The 20,632-nt window shown below is 32.9% G+C and overlaps 2 protein-coding genes across 4 annotated transcripts; both read right to left on the reverse strand.

Annotated features, from left to right (window-relative positions):
* Positions 1-6,436: 6,436 nt before the first annotated feature.
* Positions 6,437-9,439, reverse strand: LOC124925710 (poly(A)-specific ribonuclease PARN-like). 3 transcript variants are annotated; one of them, XM_047465787.1, is made up of 8 exons: positions 9,057-9,439; positions 8,496-8,626; positions 8,091-8,285; positions 7,894-8,006; positions 7,691-7,804; positions 7,506-7,620; positions 7,224-7,394; positions 6,437-7,166 (listed from the first exon to the last, which is right to left on the reverse strand). In XM_047465787.1, exons 1-8 carry the CDS (start codon positions 9,389-9,391, stop codon positions 6,607-6,609), a joined length of 1,734 nt encoding a protein of 577 aa, XP_047321743.1. In that variant the 5' UTR covers positions 9,392-9,439; the 3' UTR covers positions 6,437-6,606. The 3 variants fall into 3 exon arrangements, with proteins under 3 accessions (XP_047321743.1, XP_047321742.1, XP_047321741.1); XM_047465786.1 differs by having other exon boundaries at positions 7,227-7,394; positions 7,894-8,012; XM_047465785.1 differs by having other exon boundaries at positions 7,894-8,012.
* Positions 9,440-12,147: 2,708 nt separating this feature from the next.
* On the reverse strand, positions 12,148-20,248 carry LOC124927684 (protein ENHANCED DISEASE RESISTANCE 2-like). The gene is made up of 20 exons (XM_047468139.1): positions 19,764-20,248; positions 18,801-18,875; positions 18,660-18,713; positions 18,459-18,574; positions 17,893-18,023; positions 17,479-17,525; positions 17,303-17,403; positions 17,092-17,187; positions 16,945-17,009; positions 16,801-16,872; positions 15,906-16,052; positions 14,916-15,232; positions 14,469-14,532; positions 13,986-14,164; positions 13,613-13,714; positions 13,475-13,525; positions 13,092-13,235; positions 12,903-12,998; positions 12,687-12,788; positions 12,148-12,581 (listed from the first exon to the last, which is right to left on the reverse strand). The coding sequence occupies exons 1-20, from the start codon at positions 19,905-19,907 to the stop codon at positions 12,489-12,491; spliced, it is 2,196 nt and encodes a 731-aa protein (XP_047324095.1). The 5' UTR covers positions 19,908-20,248; the 3' UTR covers positions 12,148-12,488.
* Positions 20,249-20,632: the final 384 nt, after the last annotated feature.

A 20,632-nucleotide genomic window follows, 5' to 3' on the forward strand; every position in this document is an offset into this window, starting at 1 on the left:
AGTCATTGAGAAACAAAACATAATATATATGGTCCATAGAACTTAACACATGAGACGTCCATAAATCACTATGAATAATGTTAAACGGTAACAAAGAAATCTAAGTAGAAGTCTTAAACGACAAACGAACATGTTTTCCCAATAAACACGAAGGACATATATGAGAAACATGTTGTTTATTACAATGAATTAATTTATTTAATCTAAGAGATTCAAAAGTTATAGTTGCTAGAATGATCCAAGAAACTATGCCATAAGTATGGCAACAAAAACAGAAGACGACACCTAACTCCCAATTGTGACTGGATATAGATCCCCATGACTGTCACATCTCATTAGACGCGTCCCCATCCAAAAATCCTTAACAGAAAACCCAAAATGATCAAACTCAACAAACACAGAATTATCCGTAGTGAATTTACGAACATAAACTAGATTCTTAACAAGAGTTGGAGCATGGAGAACATTATTCAAGGTAAGTTTAAGATTCGAAGAAGAAATAGTTATATGCCCAATACCCGAAATCGGAATCATCTTACAATTACCTGCAAGAATATCATGTTTAATGCTTGAATTGAAATAAGACGAGAGAGTACCTTTTTGAGATTTCATGTGGGATATCGCACTCGTGTCCATGTACCATGTCGGATCAGGAGACGTAATACCAAGGGTATACATGGTTGATTCAATGTCTGTCGGAGTTAGTGGACATTGAGCCATGTATGCTTGCAGACCAAGGAGACCCAACTATTATTGTGGCGTCGACAAACGAGAGTTGGAAGAAGGTATCTTCCATTGAGCCGTTGGATACGGGCATGGAGGAGAAGCCCATGGCCTCTACCAAGACAATGATGGTGGGCCTAAATGACCAGCCCATTGTTGCGGTCAAGGAGAAGGAGGTCGACTTTGGACATGGTATTGGGATTGCCCTGATCGACCCCCATTACGAGTATTCTTCTTCTCTAGATTCTGCCGAGATCCCCAACGATGGCATACAATTTGACCCTTTCATCCTAGACACATCAGAGACAAGAGCTACACCCGACGTTGTTGCCGAACTAGAGGTCACCCGCTTCACCAAAACAAATTCCTCCAAAATCAACATGGATCGCGCTTGGTAGAACTAAGACAAAGGATCACTCTACCAGAATAACGTCACCACCCCGTTTTAAGCCTCCGCCTACGACCAACTACAATATGAGGTGGTCATTCGAGACTGGGCTACCAACGCCCTACAACTAATCGACTAAAGCTTTAATACAATTACAATAAGTCAAGACCCAAGAAAAATCCTCCATGATGGTTGTGGAAAACTCTTGCTCGAGGGAAACCGCATAAGAATGACGGTTATCTTGAAAAATCACACATATTCGTGTCCAAACTTGCTCAGTTGTAGAGTCCGATTCCAAGATCGTGTGAAGGAGATCCTATGAGATTGTAAAAAAGATCCAATGAAGGACAGTGGCATCGAGAGTTAGCCACATATCTTTCTCTTCATCCGTCAATGATGGCGGTAGAACATGAACCGACGAGATTATGTGATGAAGGACCCAATGAGAACATGCATGGATCTTGAACAACTCCGCTCATGTCGTGTATTAAACGTTTTTTAACTCAATAATAATAGAGATGTGATTCTTGATGTTGGAAACGGCAAGGATCAGGTGAAATCTTTGTTTGTTACTCGTCATTAGAAAAGAAAAGTGATTGAAGAGAAGATGAACTGAAGATGAATTGTTAGGATACGGCGTAAAAGAGTGTGTTAGATAAAGGGAAAATTGTTAGATTAAGTTAAAGAATTAATAAGAGGGAATTAAGATTAGAAGGAAATCAATTACTTAAGAGAAACATTTTAATTGAACTTAGAATAATTAATTAAGACATAGTTTTGATGATGCGTCATAGTTTTGATGATGTGATTAAATAAAACTAAGTCCTATAAATGTTTGCGTAGGTAAAACTAAGGAAGCACGGGTAGACGTCTGGACAGACATCTCAACAACAGATCTATGAGGAAGCGTATGCAAACGTCTCAACAGAAGAGCTAAGAAGAAGCGTGATCAAATATCTCAAGATGAGTAAACGTCTCAAGATGAGCAGGTGTCTCAAGATGAGAAGACGTCTCAAGATGAGCAGACGTCTCAAGATGAGCAGACGTCTTAAGATGAGTAGATGTCTCAAGATGAGCACATGTCTTAAAGCTGAAGGAAGCGCGAGAAAACGTCTTGCTTTAGCAGCAATCTAAAGAAGTGATCTACTTATCTGCACAACTCATCAGTACATCCAACATAGTTCGTTATAAGCAGGCTTTCTACTCAGCTTATTACAACTATCACCAAGTGCTCAAACATTAGAAAGTCGATACGTATCTATATATTTGATTCGACTGTTGCCTACATCAAAGGACATCATAGTATAACATTAAATCCCTGAACTTATAAACAGCGGATCACTATAGCTCCGGTACAGAGGATCCCCAAATATCTGGATTTGAGGTACGACGAATCTTTCTTAGTCATTTCACAATCCAAGAATTAGATTCGACCGTTACTTCATTATAAAAGAGCTTCAGAGTACAACAATGATCTCTCTTGTTCACGTGCTCACACAAGTTCTAGAAGTTTTGAAGGTTCTTCATTCTCTTACTCTCTCTCTCTCTCTCTCTCATTGTAAAAGCATACATTGTATAAGCTGAGATCATATTCAATATTGTAAGTTGAACAGAAGTTGTCTGTTGAACAGAAGTTGTCTGTTCAACAAAGTGATTACTAGGAGTTCAGAACAGGCAGTTGTTAAGTCATGGGTTTTTGACTGGGTTAGTGTAGAAGTTATACAAACTAAATCCTTCTAGTGAAATCCTTCTGGAAGCCGAAAAAGGGATGACGTAGGAGTTTTAACTCCGAACATCCATAAAACTCTTTGTGTCATTTACTTTCTGCATCTTTCCTTCTTGCATTTACTACTTCAAATCTAGCAAACGTTTTCGTACTTGAATCTGTTTCAAGAGCTTGTGAAGATTTGTCAAGAGAATAGAAACGAGTTTTAAATCTCTAACATGATTAAAACCGAATTGAAAGTCAAGTATAACTTAACAACATTCAATCCCCTCTTTTGTTGTTGTATTCGATCCTAACAATTGGTATCAGAGCAGGAGTTTCTATTCTCAAGCAAAGTAATCATCCAAATCATGTCTCTCCTAAACAAAATCCCAATGTTCACCAAGGAATGTTATGATGATTGGAAGATCAGGATGCATGCTCATTTGACTGTTCTAAATGACGATATGTGGTACGTCATCACTGATCGTCCAATAAAAATCCAAACGATCAGCACTGTTACAACTGTTGGTGCTCTTGAGATGAAGGAGAAACCAAGATATTCTATTCAAGACGCTAGACAAAAACATGTTCAAAAAAATAAAGGCATGCTCCACGGTCAAAGAGGTATGGGAGAAGCTGACACAACTTTGCGAAGACAACGATCAAACTAAAGTGAACAAACTTATGGTTTCCATGCAAAAGTTCGATAGCATCAAAATGTGGCCTGGAGAAACAATGACTAAATTTGACGAACGGTTCAGCAACATTGTCATTGAGCTCTCAACTCGAGGAAAAACATACGAGAGGTTGTTTTCAAGGTGGTGAGAGCCCAGAATGGGACATAAAGACAATGGCCATGAGGGAATCAAAAGACCTCAATAAAATGGTGTTGCACGACCTCTTCGATGATCTTAAAGCTTACGAGTTTGAAATAAACTCAAGAAACGGAGAGGAGCCGTCTACATCTACCATCACTAAAGCGCTGGTGGCCGCCGAAGAGTCATCTACTGCTACAGTTGCAAAGTCTGCTGAGTAGATCAGCGACGACGCAATGTCACTCTTCGTCAAGATGTTTGGCAAATTCATGAGGAAGAACCAATCCAACTCTAATTTTATCCTAATAAATGTAATAACCCAATCCGACCTAAGTTTTTATTTATTCTCATATATATATCCAAATTAACCACAACTCTCAACCCGACAATCCAAACACTTTTAAAATTAAGCATAATTATATATATATATATATATATATATATATATATATATATATATATATATATATATATATATATATATATATATATATATATATATATATATATATATATATATATATATATATATATATATATTACTCAATTCATTACTTAAAATAATAAAATATTCTCTATTTTAAATTATTATTCTTTTATTTTATTATATATATCAATATTCTTTAAAAAAAAATTATCAAAAATATTCACCAAATTCTCAAAATTATCAACCATAATTATTTTTCTTTTTTCTAGATTATTCAAATAATTTTAATCCTAGGCTCTAAGAAAAAGAAACAAATAAATGTACTAAGATGTCTCAATTCAAAAAAAATTAAATTATAAAATATTATTTTATTATAGATTATTATTACCTAGCCTTATTGTGAATACCAAAACACTTTAAATAAGTCCACATGAACCTATAAAACCTAATATTTGCAAACATTATAAACATTGAAATGTTTTGGTAATATTAATATGACAATTATCGAAAAAGAAATAGAAATGATAATAAAGAATTCGACTATGCATATAATTCAGAATAATAATATTATTATACTATTTGTAATTCATTCTGAAAATTTTGTGAAGTTGGTTGAGAAACTCATCATCCTTCTCGAAAATATTTGTGCACATTAATTTTGTTGTATATAACTTATTGTCTTTTTGTATTTTCTTTTTTTATGGTCTATCCTTATATTTTTATTTTTTATGTTTAAACTAATTTTATTTTTTAATATTTAATGGATCTTTAAAAAACGAAAAAGAATGACAATAAATTTTTTTACTTATAAGATGGTATCAAATTATAATAAAATTTTAACTAGAATTAAAAAAATATGGTATTATAAATAATATTGATAAACATTTTTATTTTAAAATTTTAAAATTTATTCAATAAACCACTTAATTCCAGAAGCCAATCTAAAATCCAATCTTGACTTTGCCCTTAACAATAGTTTGACTTGGACTTGACGAATTAGCTAATTTGGACTCTTTTATTGCTTAACTTTAGACCTTTTACTAAGATGATAGGCCTTTTAAGGCCTCGGATCGGCCCAACATTTTCTATGACAAGATTTAAGATGCCAATTAGATATTAAAAGTTTATATATTTATTATTTTAAACTAGATAAATTTTATTTCTTTTGAATTATTTAATTTTATATAAATTCAAAATAAGTTACACAAATTGTGCGATGAGCCAATGGAAAAAGCTACGCACACTTTTCAAACTTCCTATTTTCTCTAGTCATTAATAAAACTAGGAAAATTTTCTTCACACAAATAAAGATAAAAATAAAATAAATTAAAAAAATTATAATAATATTTATTCAATATTTAAAATTATTAAAATAAAAAATATAACGCTCTCATTCCATATTTTATTATTTTCGATAAAACAACTTATTTTTTCACATGTTTCATCACATATTTTTTCCGAATGAATCTCTCATTTCGTGACTTTTACACTTTGACTTTATCAATCAAATATTTGATTCATATTTTTTTAATAATTAGCATCATGACCTCACACTTTGGTTAATTAAATATTTGATTCATATTTCTTTAACCACTTTCAAATGATACCGGTCTATTATCCCTCGACAAACCATATCTCAATCACATTTGGTTAAAGGTTGTATTTGTTTTGTTAGGTTGCAAGTTCGAAACCTACAAATAATATTTTTAAATTTATTTTTAACCGTTTTAAGTTTATGGGCGGGTCAACTCACAATTCGACCAAAATATTCATTTACTCTCACATAAATATTCAAATTAACCATAGTTCTCGACCCAGCAATCCGGAAACTTTAAAAATTAAGCATCATTATATATATATATATATATATATATATATTAGTTAAAAATTTAAACTTTTATTGTTAAAATGTCTCGCGTTAATCAAATTTGGTGTTGAATCTTAAATATAAAGTGTTGTTAGCTTAGTTGGTTAAAGGGTTGTACTTGTTTTGTTAGGTTGCAAATTCGAAATCTATAAGTAATATTTTTAAATTTATTTTTAACTGTTTTAAGTTTATGGGTGGGTTAACTCACAATCCGACCCAAGTATTCATTACTCTCACATAAATATTCAAATTAACCAAACTCTCGACCCGACAATCCTACACGCAAATATAAAGCAACTAAGTTGTGTCATGTTATATGGTCTTGAAAATACGAGCTCATACAACCAATTCAAAGTGTCATGCTAAATCATTCATCAATGTTGCCATGCAACAACCTCTCATGCGCATCTATAATTCTATCTCCTTTGTTTGTAATAAAAAAAAGTGAAGAAAAAAGCAATAAATCATTTAGGAACAAAATCATCTTGAATACTATAAGAAAAACTTATACAAAATCTTGATTAGATTATAAATATTGATGCACTACAACTTCTCAAATCCAACAATGGATTTGCATCATCGAAATCAGAAATGAAGTATTTAAGTGTATCTAATTTACAGAGGCTAATTTCATTTTCAGAACAAAATCAAAAACCAAGATATTTCTTCCTTTTTGTTCTAAAGATCATCAAGGTCAATCATCAGATCATCATCCCATATGATCTCCGATGGATCATCAAGATGTGTTCCAGAAAGATCGTGGCCATCCAGCATCACTGCTCTATCCAGAGCATCTGCTAAATCAACTTCCCACATCCCCATCTGACAAGCCTTGCTATATGTTCCATAAGAGGCCGCACTTAATAATCCTCCCGAGGAATGCATGGCCTTTAGAAAGCATTCAGAAGAGCCAGGTTTCGAAAAGGCAACCACTGCACAGCTCTTGTCCAATAACCGGATGTCAGAAAATGCTTCTTCATCATGGGAAGAGAAAGAGCTATTACAGAGGATTTTCTTTAGCAATTGAGCTGACGTCCCCTTCTTGAACCCCCATATGAAAACTAAATCCTTCACACTGACTGTTCTTCTGTTGTCAAAGTTGTTCACGTAAGATTTCAGACCGCCATCTTTACTTTTTCCCAGACTTTCCGGATTCACCTTCATAACAGAGCATATTTTTGCAAATATTTCGCCTATCCTTACAGCATTACTCCCCAATCCCAATGTTTTTCCATCACCTGTAATGTATGAAACTTAGTGTCCATAATAGTAGGAAAAAAATAATAATAATTTACTACCTCCACGAGAGATTTCCATATCTGGTGTCGTATAAAGGTGTCTCCTCACTTCTTTCATAAGATGACCAACATCAACTACATAGGGAAAATTCAGGAGCAACGAGCTCTTGAATTTATCAAATGTTGGAGGCAAAGAAGCAATAAATTTTGAATATATGAATGAAAAATCTGCACAAGTCAAGATCAAAACAAAATTTATTTTAGTGAACTCAGTTCACCAGCTCCAGTCATTGAGATAATAACAAAAGGTTAGCTTCTTTAGATGAGGAGAAAGAAGACCATTGAGTGAGTTGTGGGCAATTATAGGTTTCTCTGATGTGGAAATCAAATCAATCACCTCTCGAAAACCACGAACATGCTTGTTTTGTTCCTTTTCCTGACTTTGTAGCTCTTTCTGTTAAGTAAAATTCTAAATTGTATTATGATGCATTTTTCATCATAAAATATAAAAGTTTCTCACATGCCTCGAAAAGAATCTTGTCTTCTTCAGAACTAGTTAAAACAATCCGAACTGCCTGGGCTCCTCCACCTTTGGCTGGAACTATCATTGGTACAAAATCATTGAATTCCCCCAAGACCTGGAGAACCCAAAAACATAAACAAAAAATTAATAAAGCAAGACCGACACTACAGACATCAAATAATTGTATAAATTTTCTGATTCTACCTCTAAAATCAGCTGCACTTGACGGTCACTACAGACATCAATGCTCAAGCAGGGTCTGGAGCTATATTCTCCACTTCCTAACATAAGCTTCTGCAGTGATTTGATTAAAGCTTCTGCAACTATCAAGAAAGTAAACCAGTAATGCACTAAATGGTATATAAATTAACTAAATGGAAGTGCCGCAACAATGTTCTCACCTTCAGTCTTTTTTGTGCAGGAATCATCATTGAATGCCTTTCTCCAATTTTTAACTCGTGATCTTATCCTTTCGCTGAAAATGGAATCGGCTACTGAGGGGGTAGAAATAGAGTTTGCCATATAGTCACTGGGCACCAGATTTCCTATCTTCTCTCTTGAGAGAGATTCTTGTTCTCTAGACAGATATGTTATGCCTACCAATTAAGTCCCCATTTAAAAGAAAGAAAAAACAACAAGGGGATAGGTTAAAAACACAAAGAATAAGGATAAACAAGCAATTAGGAAAATGTATAAAAAAGAGCTAGAGAAAGGATACAACTAGTTTAACATGTAAGCATCAATAATCCATGTTGTATTCAACAAAACCATATGCTTTAGTTTCGAAGCAAACTCAAGAATCTCACCATCGTATATGCAGGCATTGAAATCGAATCCTTCTTGAGCCATTGGAGTAAGGTATGATGGTTGACAAGAAAAAGTATATGATGGCATGCCTAAATTCAACACATCTCTAGGAAATAAATGGAAGTTGTACCTGCACCAACAAATAGTAAATTATATAAAAGTACATTGAACTAAGAATGGTATACATTTTTTACAAAGAAGAGAAGAACAAAAAAGCATAACTTCATATCAATGAGGGTTTTATACAGATTAAAATGTATTCTACTTGATGAAATTCTTCTATATGATAGTGATCATGTATGATGCGAAAAAACTCAATGCCCTGTCAAAACCCATGTTGGTAATGAAATCCTCAAACCCTACAAACCCTCAGAATTCAGATCCCTCACAACCTTAATGGTTTCAATCATTCATCCACTTTTCATGACAACCTTAATGGTTTAGAAAAAAACAGTTTTGGACAACAATCTACAATGGATGGCCATACAATTTACTGGGTTTCTCAAGTTTCATGTGAAGAGTCCAGATGAAGTATACATTTACTGAGATAGATGACTTACGGGTGAGAAATAAGCTTGGAAGACCTAACAGAGATGGGACAAACGGCAAACTGAAGAACCTGGAACCTGTCGGCGGCATACTTGGCCTTGAAATAGGCGGTGTCGGAAGTATCAATAGGAAGGAGACGATGCCAAGACGAAGAGTAGGAACCTGTGTTCCGGAGTGAAACGGAGATGAAATCAGATGAATGGACATGATCTTCTAACTGTTGCAAAGCCTCCGTGAAATTGGTTTTGGTTACTTGTAGTACCGTCGGCCATTGACGCCGGCTCTGGTTTGCGGCGGCGGCAGCATAGGTGCAGAGGAAGCGCTTCTGTAGCTTACCAAGAAGCATTTCTCCTACTACATTAAATTTCTGAAACAGTTTTATTCATTTGTTTGGTTTACTTTCTCGTATTAATTTGTTTGGTTTGCTTATTTATGTATATTTATAGTTACCGATAAGGATGGCAATTTAAAACCTTTTTGTGAAAATCGAACCGAATTATCCCGTTTGGGACGGTTTTTCCCCAAAACCGAATGGGGATGGGACGATGATGATATTTGTGTACCCGCCCCGTCCCAATTTCTCTCCGTTTCTGCCCCGAACATCATAAACATAATTAAATATATTAAATTATCAATATATTTATTTATTTACTATATTTTATAAGAGCGATGAGGTTATTTCTTTATAATAATATAAAATTTTAATATATTATAATAGAGAAATGATTAGGTGAGGGAATGACGTGGCATAATCTTATTCGCTGAAAAAAATCAAATAATTTCTCTTTTTTCTCTCCTTCCTCCCACTTTTACATTTTCCAACAGGTGATGCCACGTCATTCCAAATTCCCTCACTAAATCCCTTACTCTATCACTCCTCATTATAATATATATTATATTAAAAATTCTGTTTATATAATTTTATTGTATAATTTTTATTTTATTTTAAATAAAAATAATTATTAACGGTGTCTTGCGGGATTCTCCGAAATAAAAAAAAACGAACGGGACGAAAATGGTATTAAAAAAATTCCCAAAATTAAAACGGTGCGAGAACAGTAAATGCATTCTCCGTCTCAAACCGCCCCATTGCTATTCCTAGTTACCAAAAAGAAATTACAAAATGTTAAACCTTATTTGAATTTTAATTATTGTAAATTTGTTATATTATTTAATATTTAAATTTTTATTTATTTGTTTATTTTTTATTTATATTATTTTATAATTTAATTTTTTTTATATGTAATTTTTTATTTGAATTAAAAATAATTAATTATTATATATATATATATATATATATATATATATATATTTATTTATTGATAGAACCAAAATGTAAGAATAAATGATGTTTGAAAAAGAAATAAAACTTATATTTTTATTTTATTGATCAATTTAATTGGCTGGATTGGAAAATTCATTGTTATATAATACAAATACTGAAATTTAATTTAAGAAATAAAAACAGTAATAATAAATTGTATATAAGTTAAACAGTTTGTCTTGTGAATATTTGTTCCTTTTATAAAATAGAAAGAAAAAAAACTTCTATTTTTATTATTATTATTATTATTATTATTAACAATATTTCAAATAACTGTTAGTTCAAGTTGATAAAACTTAACTATAATAAAAAGTCTAATTACAATCAAATTATGCATTGCATTGAGTTCTAAGTCAATTTAAAGATTGAATTTCATCATTTTCATATGCTGTCTTCGTACATTCAGACCTGAATTTCATCATTTTCATCCAAAAGGGACAAAAGGATAAAAGATTAGACTAATAAGTACTTGAAATAATTATTGAGATAGATACTAAATAATTAGTTCAATTCTTTTAGAGATTACTAGTATATTCTTCAGTGAATTTCACTAATGAGAAATTACAAATAATATAAAATCTGAAGACTAAATCATCTCATCTGATTAAAGATATCAATGGGTGCTCATATATTCGATACATATGGGTATCCGATGGTTGGGTTTGGGGTCGGGGACGGAGATGAGGAGTAAAAAAGATTACTTGATCATGTTCGGGGTCGGGGATGGAGGGCGCGCGAAACCTAAACCCGAAATATTAATATTAATATATATATATATATATATTTATTTATGTTATAAAGTTTAAATGATTTTTCAAATTACAAATCGTATTACAAATTTACAATAAATATATTATTTAGGTTACTCATACTTCACTCTAACATTATTTTAATTTATCTTCCCCATAACTCTTAATCTTTACTTTATTTAATAACAAAATGTTTTATTTCTACTCACTCTTTACTTTTTATTTTTCAAGTTCAACCATCTTTCTATACACTTTAACATTCTTTCTAGTTTTGATTGAACTCCAATATTAATAACAATAAAATTTTATATTTTTCAACTTTTATAACCTAACTTATTAATATTTTTATTATTAATATTTTTATTTGTAATTTTAATATTTAGTATATTTAAAAAAAAATAAAAAAAAATTATATTTTAATCGGATAATAGGATACTCATCGGGGATCGTGTACCCTACAAATCGGGGATGTGATACAAATAGAAATACCCGTCGAGTTTGGGATCGGTTAGTAAATTGAAGATGGATACTCCACTACCAGACGGATAAATAACCCTTGTGATCACTACCACCACCCCTTGAACAAATAGTATCAAATCTCGGCAAAAACAAATTTAGGATTTATTTGTTGAGAAATGATATATATCACGACTCTGAAAATCGAGACTCGCACAGCGAAGGGACCTCGCTGTTATAAAAGAAGGACCTGACTATTATACAAAAATGACCTGACTATTATACAAAAAGGACCCTGAGTCGACGAAGTCCCTTTTGTATAACAGCGAGGTCCCTTCGCTGTCCGAGTCGCGATTTCAGAATCGTGATATGTATCATTTCTCTTATTTGTAATGGGTTGTATGCCTTAAAATGTGACTTTTTGGGCTTGATTTGTGATGAGATGATCATCCCGACCCATTCACAGCGACGTGCTAACTCTGTGCCTCATTATCATTCACCAATATTGCCATACAACCCCATATATATTCTTTGTTCATAACAAAAATAAGTGAAAAAGAAAGCAGGAAACCATTTAGGAACAAATCACCTTGAATACTATAGGAAAAACTTCTACCACAATAAATCATCATCAAAATGTACATATTACTCTAATTTGACATCCTTACTCTAATGTGAAGGTTTTCTTGTTTTTTCTATTGATAAATAACTCGTAACTCACCACAATTGATTGAAGACTCAACACCTTTCTGAAAATGACAACTTCTTTTTACAATTGAATCAATTAACACTGAGCACCCAAACCTATTTCCCTACTTCCACAATTGGCTTATGGTCTTGACCGCCATCACTTTCTCTAAACCATTGATATATATTTAACCCTTCTCGGGGAAGGTTTTTTTTTTTTTTTTTTATCATTTCTCTGCCAAGACAGCTTTAGAAATGTTCAGATGATTAAGCCGGCATGCTCCAAGAAGAGCTTCTGGCAACTCATCTTGTGTATTGGCCTGCAAAATTTACAAGTTTTTACCACTAGTTTACAAAGGAACTTTTTATAAATGGAATTTGAGTTCAAAATCAACAATTATAATAGCATGAATAAGTATTAATACCTGTATCAAAAATGCCAATTCAATAACAAGGTTATTCAAGTAACCAAGTACAAGATTGACAACGCCCCTCGCCACTGTTGATGATCCAGCATCGATATCAAGCTGAAAAAAGTTTGTGCAATGATTCATTATTATATTTTCTCTACAGATCCAACAGTTTCCTTTCTTTTCAATTTTTTTCGATCAGCAACTAATCCAACTGTTGAATATATATACCTCCAAGTAGTTCTTGCCGCGAATGAAGTTTACTTTGAGTGCTTGACCCACCAAACAAGCTTTCTTCCCCACACTTTGCTTTACTATCCAGGAGCCCTAAAGAATTGCCAGAAATTCCCATCACATTACAGAAGAAAATAAATAAAGTAAAAATAAAAAACTTTTGTTGTTACTAAGCAAGTTACTGACCTCAGAAATGTAAGGTATCAACTTAAACCTCGAGGCTCGGTAGGCATCGTCCCCATTGACAAACTGCTCCAGTAAAGGGATCTCTTCAAGGGGTGTTTTTATCATGAAATATAGTGCCAAATTGTGAGAAGTTGCTCCTGGAACCTGATGATATCAAGAACATTCAAGGTCAATTCTGTATTTCTCTTGTGGATTTGTGTGAGATCAATGTCTTATAAGATTATTTTTGCTTTTATCTCTGGATCTAATCCAAATACATTTGGAAACTAAATTAATTCAGAGACACATTCATAAGTTTATTGTGTTTCCTCTGGATCCGGATAGAAAAACAAAATTATAAGTGTTTTCAAACAGGGCCATTGTTTCAAACATCAAAGGATCACCTGAAAGTTGATAATCAAGAAAAAATCTGGTTTTCCCTGCTCTGCAGATTTCTGCACAATTCCAGAAAAGGAAAAACAATGAGGAGAATTCCCTTCTGATTTTTCAAAAGCCACAGGTGTGATTATGCAAAACCAGACCTGAACAATGCCTCCAGTACGGCCACCAAGGTTGTCTTCTCGTTTGTCAGATCTTAACCAATCAGCCCCAACTATTTGCATCATACAGCCTTTAGCCTTCACCTGGTGAAAAAGATTGGTTTTTTGAAGGAACACTAAGAAAGAATCACCAAAAGATTTGGAAAAAGGAGAACCAGAATCAAATATATGAATGAATGAATGAATGTCTTGGCCTCTCATCCTGCTATTCTTGGGCATTTCTAAGTTAATTTCTAAGAATTTGTGTATGACTAAGTTTAATTACTAAACATTTTTGTATGTGGATACAGAAACAGAAATAAGAACAAAAAAATTTCATGTTCACGGAAAAGTCATAGCATTGATGATGCAGAACCTTTTGGCGGTCCTGCAGATAACTATTTCCACGTATGAGAAACGATGAAGGATCTGCCGTTGTCCAACTGCAAGGAGAATTACAACTCCCATCTTTTGCAAGTGTTGTCCCATAACAAAAAGACGCCCTGTTTTCTTCCCTACTTGCCTCTTGTAATTCCATATACCCCTTCTTCTGGACTGGTACACAAATTAAATGTTAACAAGATCATCTTTTATTTATTTTAAAAGACCATGGTTCTTTATTCAATGAAGGAAGCTAGCATAATATCCCACCACCATGACCTCCAACTTTAATCAAGGTGTTTTAAGTAAGAATCGAACTTGAGATCTCAACCCTTAAGTTCAAGACTTTTACCACTTAAAGCTACCCTGGGTGGGTATCACAAGATTCTCTTATCCATTGATTTATCTGAAAAAAATTTCTCTTCCATTCCAAATATCATGATTTTAATTATTTTTTAATCATTTCATAAGGTCTTACCAGCTAGACCGTGCCACTTCTTCACCAGAACAGTTGCCGATGATAGTTGAGGTTGCTGCTTGTCCTACACATCAGTGACAGACATGGATTTGGATTCTTAAGGACTACTTAATAATTCTAGTTCCTAAACTAAAACAAGTGTTTGGATTGTGTACCACTTCATCATGATATCTATTGGCCTTTTTGAAAAACATTATTTTGTCACAATTACCGTCACAATCACTTTTGAAAGTTGCAAAAGTGAAAAGTGATTTTATTTGTATTTGGTATGAAAAGTGCGATTGAAATTTTTTAGTGTACAATGTTTGTAAACATTTTAGAATGTGCTACAGATTTTGTTTTCAGGTCACATATTTTTAGACAAATAGATTTATTATTATACTTTTGTCAATGTGACAAAAATCTCATAACAAAAAGTCTAACTTCATTTCGTTGTGAGAAGTGTACCGGATAATGTCGATCTGGACTCAGATCGGAGGACCATTCATTCTCTGGTTTCTCATCAGCTGAGGGTCCAGGAACATCAAAGAACTCATCACCCATATCATGGAGTCCCATAAGACTTGAAGTTGCAACACAAGCATTGTTGTGTTCATCTTCAAAACTATCCTCTTCCTCAACTTTGATTAGCTTTTGAGCATTTTCAATTTCTGATTTAATTTCCTCCTTCTCAAGTTGAGGCAAATCATTATCACTTGCATGCTTTGAAGACAAATAACCAGAAGAGAAGAGTCCTGTTTTTGCTCTGAACAACTCCCTTAGTGCTGTTATAAAGGAACAATTGATCAACAGGTGTAAAGATCCAAATGAAGAAGTTGGCCAAAGGATTTATGTATATAGTTTGATAGCCATAATTAAGCAAATTATTTATTCTTTCCCTCAAAGAGAAGACTTTCACAAAAATCTGGAAGATGGTCATTTGGAATAATATATTAATCTATCTGATCAGATTTCCATGTTCCATCATATTTTACATAGTATCAAACTTTGAGGTTGTTTAGTTTGGGTTTATTTAGAAAATATCTAGTTTGAAGTAAAAGTGGTTTGTTTATTTGAGTTATTTGGGTCTGAATGATAAAAATTTCCTACTATTTAATATTTTAAAATGTTATACAGAATAAAATAAGGACAATTTTGATTTTGGTTAATGATTTGATCAAAATAAACAACATCAAACAAGCCCATTTTCTCCTATAAAATCAACCTTTTGTTTTGAAACTTACTTTGGACTACAAGATTCTCTATTAATAATACTACAATAGCAGTAAAATCACCTCTTGGCCTTAGAAAAAATAGCAGTTAGACTCTTTCTCCTTTTCTAGACATTTACAAAAAGTACATAAAAGCAGAAAACATGATAAACGAAAAAAAAAATATCATATAGTGTCAAGTAGGTGAAAAACGGTTAGACTCTCACATTTAAGAATTCAGAGTTACCTGCAATTCTTCCAAGCATAGAAATCGTTACATCTCTAGCAGGGGCTTTACGAATGTAAGACCTCCATAATCTCCAGTCTATAGAAAGCATGTGTTTCACCACTGACTCCTTTCCTTGATTTGCAGGAGAAATAACATATCCTCCACCTGCAATTATGAGGGTAAAATAAATATGATCCCTCAGAAAATGATAATAACAAAAGGAAATTTGAAATTGGAACAAGGAAATGATCATTTGGAATAATATATTAATCTATGTAACTTTAGGAAACTTTATTTGCCAGAATAAAACAATAATGATTTCAAAAGCTTGTTCATGTGAATTAACTAGGTTGTTATTCAAACTGTAAAAGTACATTTTGTTAACAATTTTTTCATGTTGATCATTATACAGAAGAATCTACGTATGTTTGCTAAAAATTATAATGATTTAAATTTAATCTTGACCCAAAATAAAATTAGTATACCAAATGAAGCAAAACATTACACTATAATTTAGATCATGTAGAAAATAATTTGTACCAAATGAAGCAATAAAAGTCACTATTATCTGGATCATGATCCATAAAAAATATTATACCAAATGAAGATAAAAAGAAAATCACTTTCAATTTTAACTTTGACGCAATGAGATTTTGTACTGGTTTCTAAGTAGGCTCAATGTGGTACAACTCAAATTAGTTTAGAAGACAGAAAAAAACAACTAAATTTCCATAATATATTGGTAGATTTCCTAGTTAGCTAACTAAAACTGAGTTTAAAAAATGAAGTATTCATGAGAAGGGGAAATTGAAATACTCAAAAGCTAGTTTCTTTACAAAAACTGTCACATATAAACATCAATAAACAGCATGAGAGACAAAAAGTTGAATAACAGATATAAACCATATATTACTTTTAACTGTAGCGCGAACATAGCCAGGCTGTGGCGGGCAGTTTTTATGGTAAACAGAATGGTATAGTATTACTGAGAAGAGACAACCAGAGTAAGTCAGTCGATAATTAACCATTTTCGTACTTTTTGCAAAACAATTATTACCGTAGGAGCCATCATCTTCTCTTCTCCAGTAACGACGGTACAATAAATCTCTTTGTCTCATTCCCCTGAGAACTGAGATATCAATAGAAGAAATATATACATAAAAATTTGATTTAATACAGAAAAGGGATGGTTTCAAGTAGAGACCATGGAAGAGAATCACAGTGCAACATCACATGAACAATATCTGTGTGACCATCAAGACGTTCAATCACATTTCCTTTGTGGAAAAAGAAATCCCATCTGCAATAATGTAGCCATTAGCTCTTTTTAAGTAAGCATGAAGGAAGTAATCATATTAAATAAAATGTTAAGGTGATTGAATTTGAAAGATATTAAAGATTGCAGCGAGCTTTACTCTAATCTTTCTGGACCAAGAGACATGATTGTCTGAAATACAGCCTCTGAAGAACCGGGAACTATGCCAACTGCCATTATTGCTGGATTCTCACCCCAACTCTACAAGGTGAATTTAGTGATTAAAAAAACAAGAAGAAATCAATTGTTTGTTTGACAAAGATTGAACATACTTACCACCCCGCTAGAATGTACATCCTTTGCTTCTGTGAATAGTCTCAGCCCTGCATTATTGCAAAAATGATAAACACATGAGCCCCTGAGTACCACAAGCTAACTGTAGAAAACTAAAGAGAAGTTATATTATTGATTATGTTATTCATTACATAATAGAGATTATTTATTAATAGGATATGATACGTGTAACATAAGTAATAATATCCTAATTAAATCTGTAATTATATTATGTGAAATCTGGGCTAAAAGTAAATACGGATAAGTCGGAGGTCATTTATATGAGGGATATTCACCAAGACGTATTTATTGACATCCTTAGATTCAAAAACTGGTTATTTTTCGACTAATCCTGTCCACACATGCAACCTTTTGAGAAAAAAAAAGATAATAATAATAAATAACAACAATCCTTACCATTTTCACATCCAAATATTTTCCATGATGAAGGAGCAATGACATCCGATGTTATTGCGTCCATATTTACAAATGAGGAATGTGTCCTGTGATAGCAGTTTTGATGGATTGCCTTCTTTGAAAAGCTCAATCTGTCAAAGATATGGTATAAACAAAAAATAGAAGAAATATGAATTCAGAACAAAGAAAAAGAAATCTATATCTTGTAAATATCAACACTACTCATCTTTCTTCTTAGATGAGTAGTAAGTACTATCTAAAGTTATAGGGACTTCAATATATAACAAGAATCCTCTTAAACATCACAGTAAACATACAAATAAAAATAAAAACAAATTATTACTTCAATTTCTTCTCTAATCTTTTGACCCTTTAGCGACATAATGAGTAAATTTCAAGCTGTAAAGACAATTACATTAAGACAACGTCTATTTTCTTAAGACTCAATCGAACTGACATAATTGGAATGCTGATTGTGAAATTTTTGGGAGAATGTCTTATGTTTGCCTTTCTTTACTTCTTTTGATTTACTTGGCCTGTTTGGTATTTTGCAATGTGATACATACCTAAATGGCTGTGCATGCATTGGAGTACAAGCCACAGAACTCTGTTCTGCAGTAAATGCTACATTCTGTAGAGAATGAATCCACCTAGCCGCTTCTTCAGGACTCGTAGCTCCAAACTGTAAAAGTGTAAAAAATGAACCCTTTACGGAACCAGTTATGAAGAATTAAAAAAAAGGGGATTAACAGGAACTTTAAACACACCTTGAGCTGGTCATTCTGATCAGAGTTATTATACAATGTAAAAATGAAGAGCACCTACAATTCCAAGAACAAATTACTGATACATAAACCTAAAATTATTAAAATCTTGGCTTCGGTTATATACAATCATCATCTACATACTTTTCTGTGATAACTCTCTCTTCCGCAGTCTGTAACCCGAATGCACGAATCAATTACTGCACACCTTAAAGGCACCTGAAGATTCAAGATTGGACATTAAAGCAGCAAATTTTGAATCATTCAAGCCATTTTCAAACAGTTAAAAGAACAATATGGAATAACTGGTAAAGGAAATTGGTAGCTTCTACAAAAGGAAAACCTAAATGGAATTATTATAAGCATTACAGTTGCAACTAAAGTTTTCCTAAATCTTTCTCCAAAATTTCTACTATTGAATGATAATTTCAACCTTGCATCACTATCCAATCAAATATGGACTCTCCCTTCATCTAGATAAAGAAGATCTTGGTGAAATTAATTTCCCCCCCTCTAAAAGTGATTATATTTTGATTCCTAACTCTGGCAAACCTCTTTTTTATTGGTCTAGATTAGCTGAAATGTAACCAGAACAATCCTTCTTCGTTTTTTTTAAGTGATAAGGTATGGATAGATATAATTGTCCGGAATTGAGACTTATTACAATGATAACAGAGAACTAATGTAAAATGAAAGGGGAAAGATGAGAACAAATAAGGGAAGTGGGCAAAAGCCTTGACAACAGGCTGAATAACCTCAAGGATGAAAGTTATGATCAGATAACAAATGCATGATGCCTTTGAATTTTACTTTTCTGAAACCAGAGAGTTGCTTCAAGCTATTACAGTTTATGGAGGGCAGACAACAAACACAAAAAACAAATCTCCGAATAGAATACGACCCTAAAACCCATTTTAGAAACAATAATTTTATTTAAAATTCAAAGGCCAGAAAAGGAAAAGATAACCCAATAATTATGGAGCACGAATCGGTTTGAAACAAGCATACAAAACAAATGCATGCAAATGTAATTTTGACAAAATTAGATACATGCACATACGTAAAATCATTGTTTGAATGAAGCAGAATATATGAATGAATCTATACCTGCGCATTGATCTTGGGTTTTGATTTGAAGTTCTTGAGACAACTTTTTTCAAGGATGAAGTACCTTTTACGTGAGTATTGAAGCCCCAATCGATTAAGACGAATGAGGTAAAGCCAACCCTCCATTCTGTTTGATATACCCATTTCAGAAATAAGTCATACAATACCAGAGAACGACTCTCTATGGATTCTGAAAAATCTTCAGATTTCTCACTGTAAATCAGAACCCATGAGAGACGTTCTTGAATCTTTGACACAAGGTTTAGAGGGTTGGTAGCTTATTTGATTCACGTAGGTATTAGGAAATGATACAGTGTAGATAAAGGAGGCGTAGGAGAAAAGAATGATCGATGATCCTCTGACCCCACCCCTCCCTGTGGGGAATCAGTGAAGAGAATACCCACGGCAACTAGTATTTGGGAATTTTCTCGAGAAATTTCAAATCTTTTTGCTTTTTTCCTCCTTTTCTGTTGCCCCCAATTCTTTACAAATAGACAGTTATTTGGGTTGGATCCCCCTCTCCCTTCTCTTCCTTCTCCCCTCACAATCTCTTGCCCTGTAAATTTACACCATTCCATTCTATTAAGTACTTGTTTGATTGAATCTATTCACATATATTTGTCAAATATACCATAAATAATTCCAAATAAAAATATTGGTATATAATTCATTAATGCAAAGTTTACAACTTTTTAATCAACCACCTTCTTGTCTTGTCTTATTTATCATTTGTTTGTTGGGGGAATGAATCCGACAATTAAATGCAAGGTATTTTACTCACATGGGGTGGTTTTTTAGGATGGTTCTTTTTATGTATATTGATGTTGTTTTCCTACAATGAATTGCTAAACATTCAATTTCATATTTTT

Source organism: Impatiens glandulifera, chromosome 2 (genome assembly GCF_907164915.1).
Source record: "Impatiens glandulifera chromosome 2, dImpGla2.1, whole genome shotgun sequence".
NCBI lineage: Eukaryota > Viridiplantae > Streptophyta > Magnoliopsida > Ericales > Balsaminaceae > Impatiens > Impatiens glandulifera.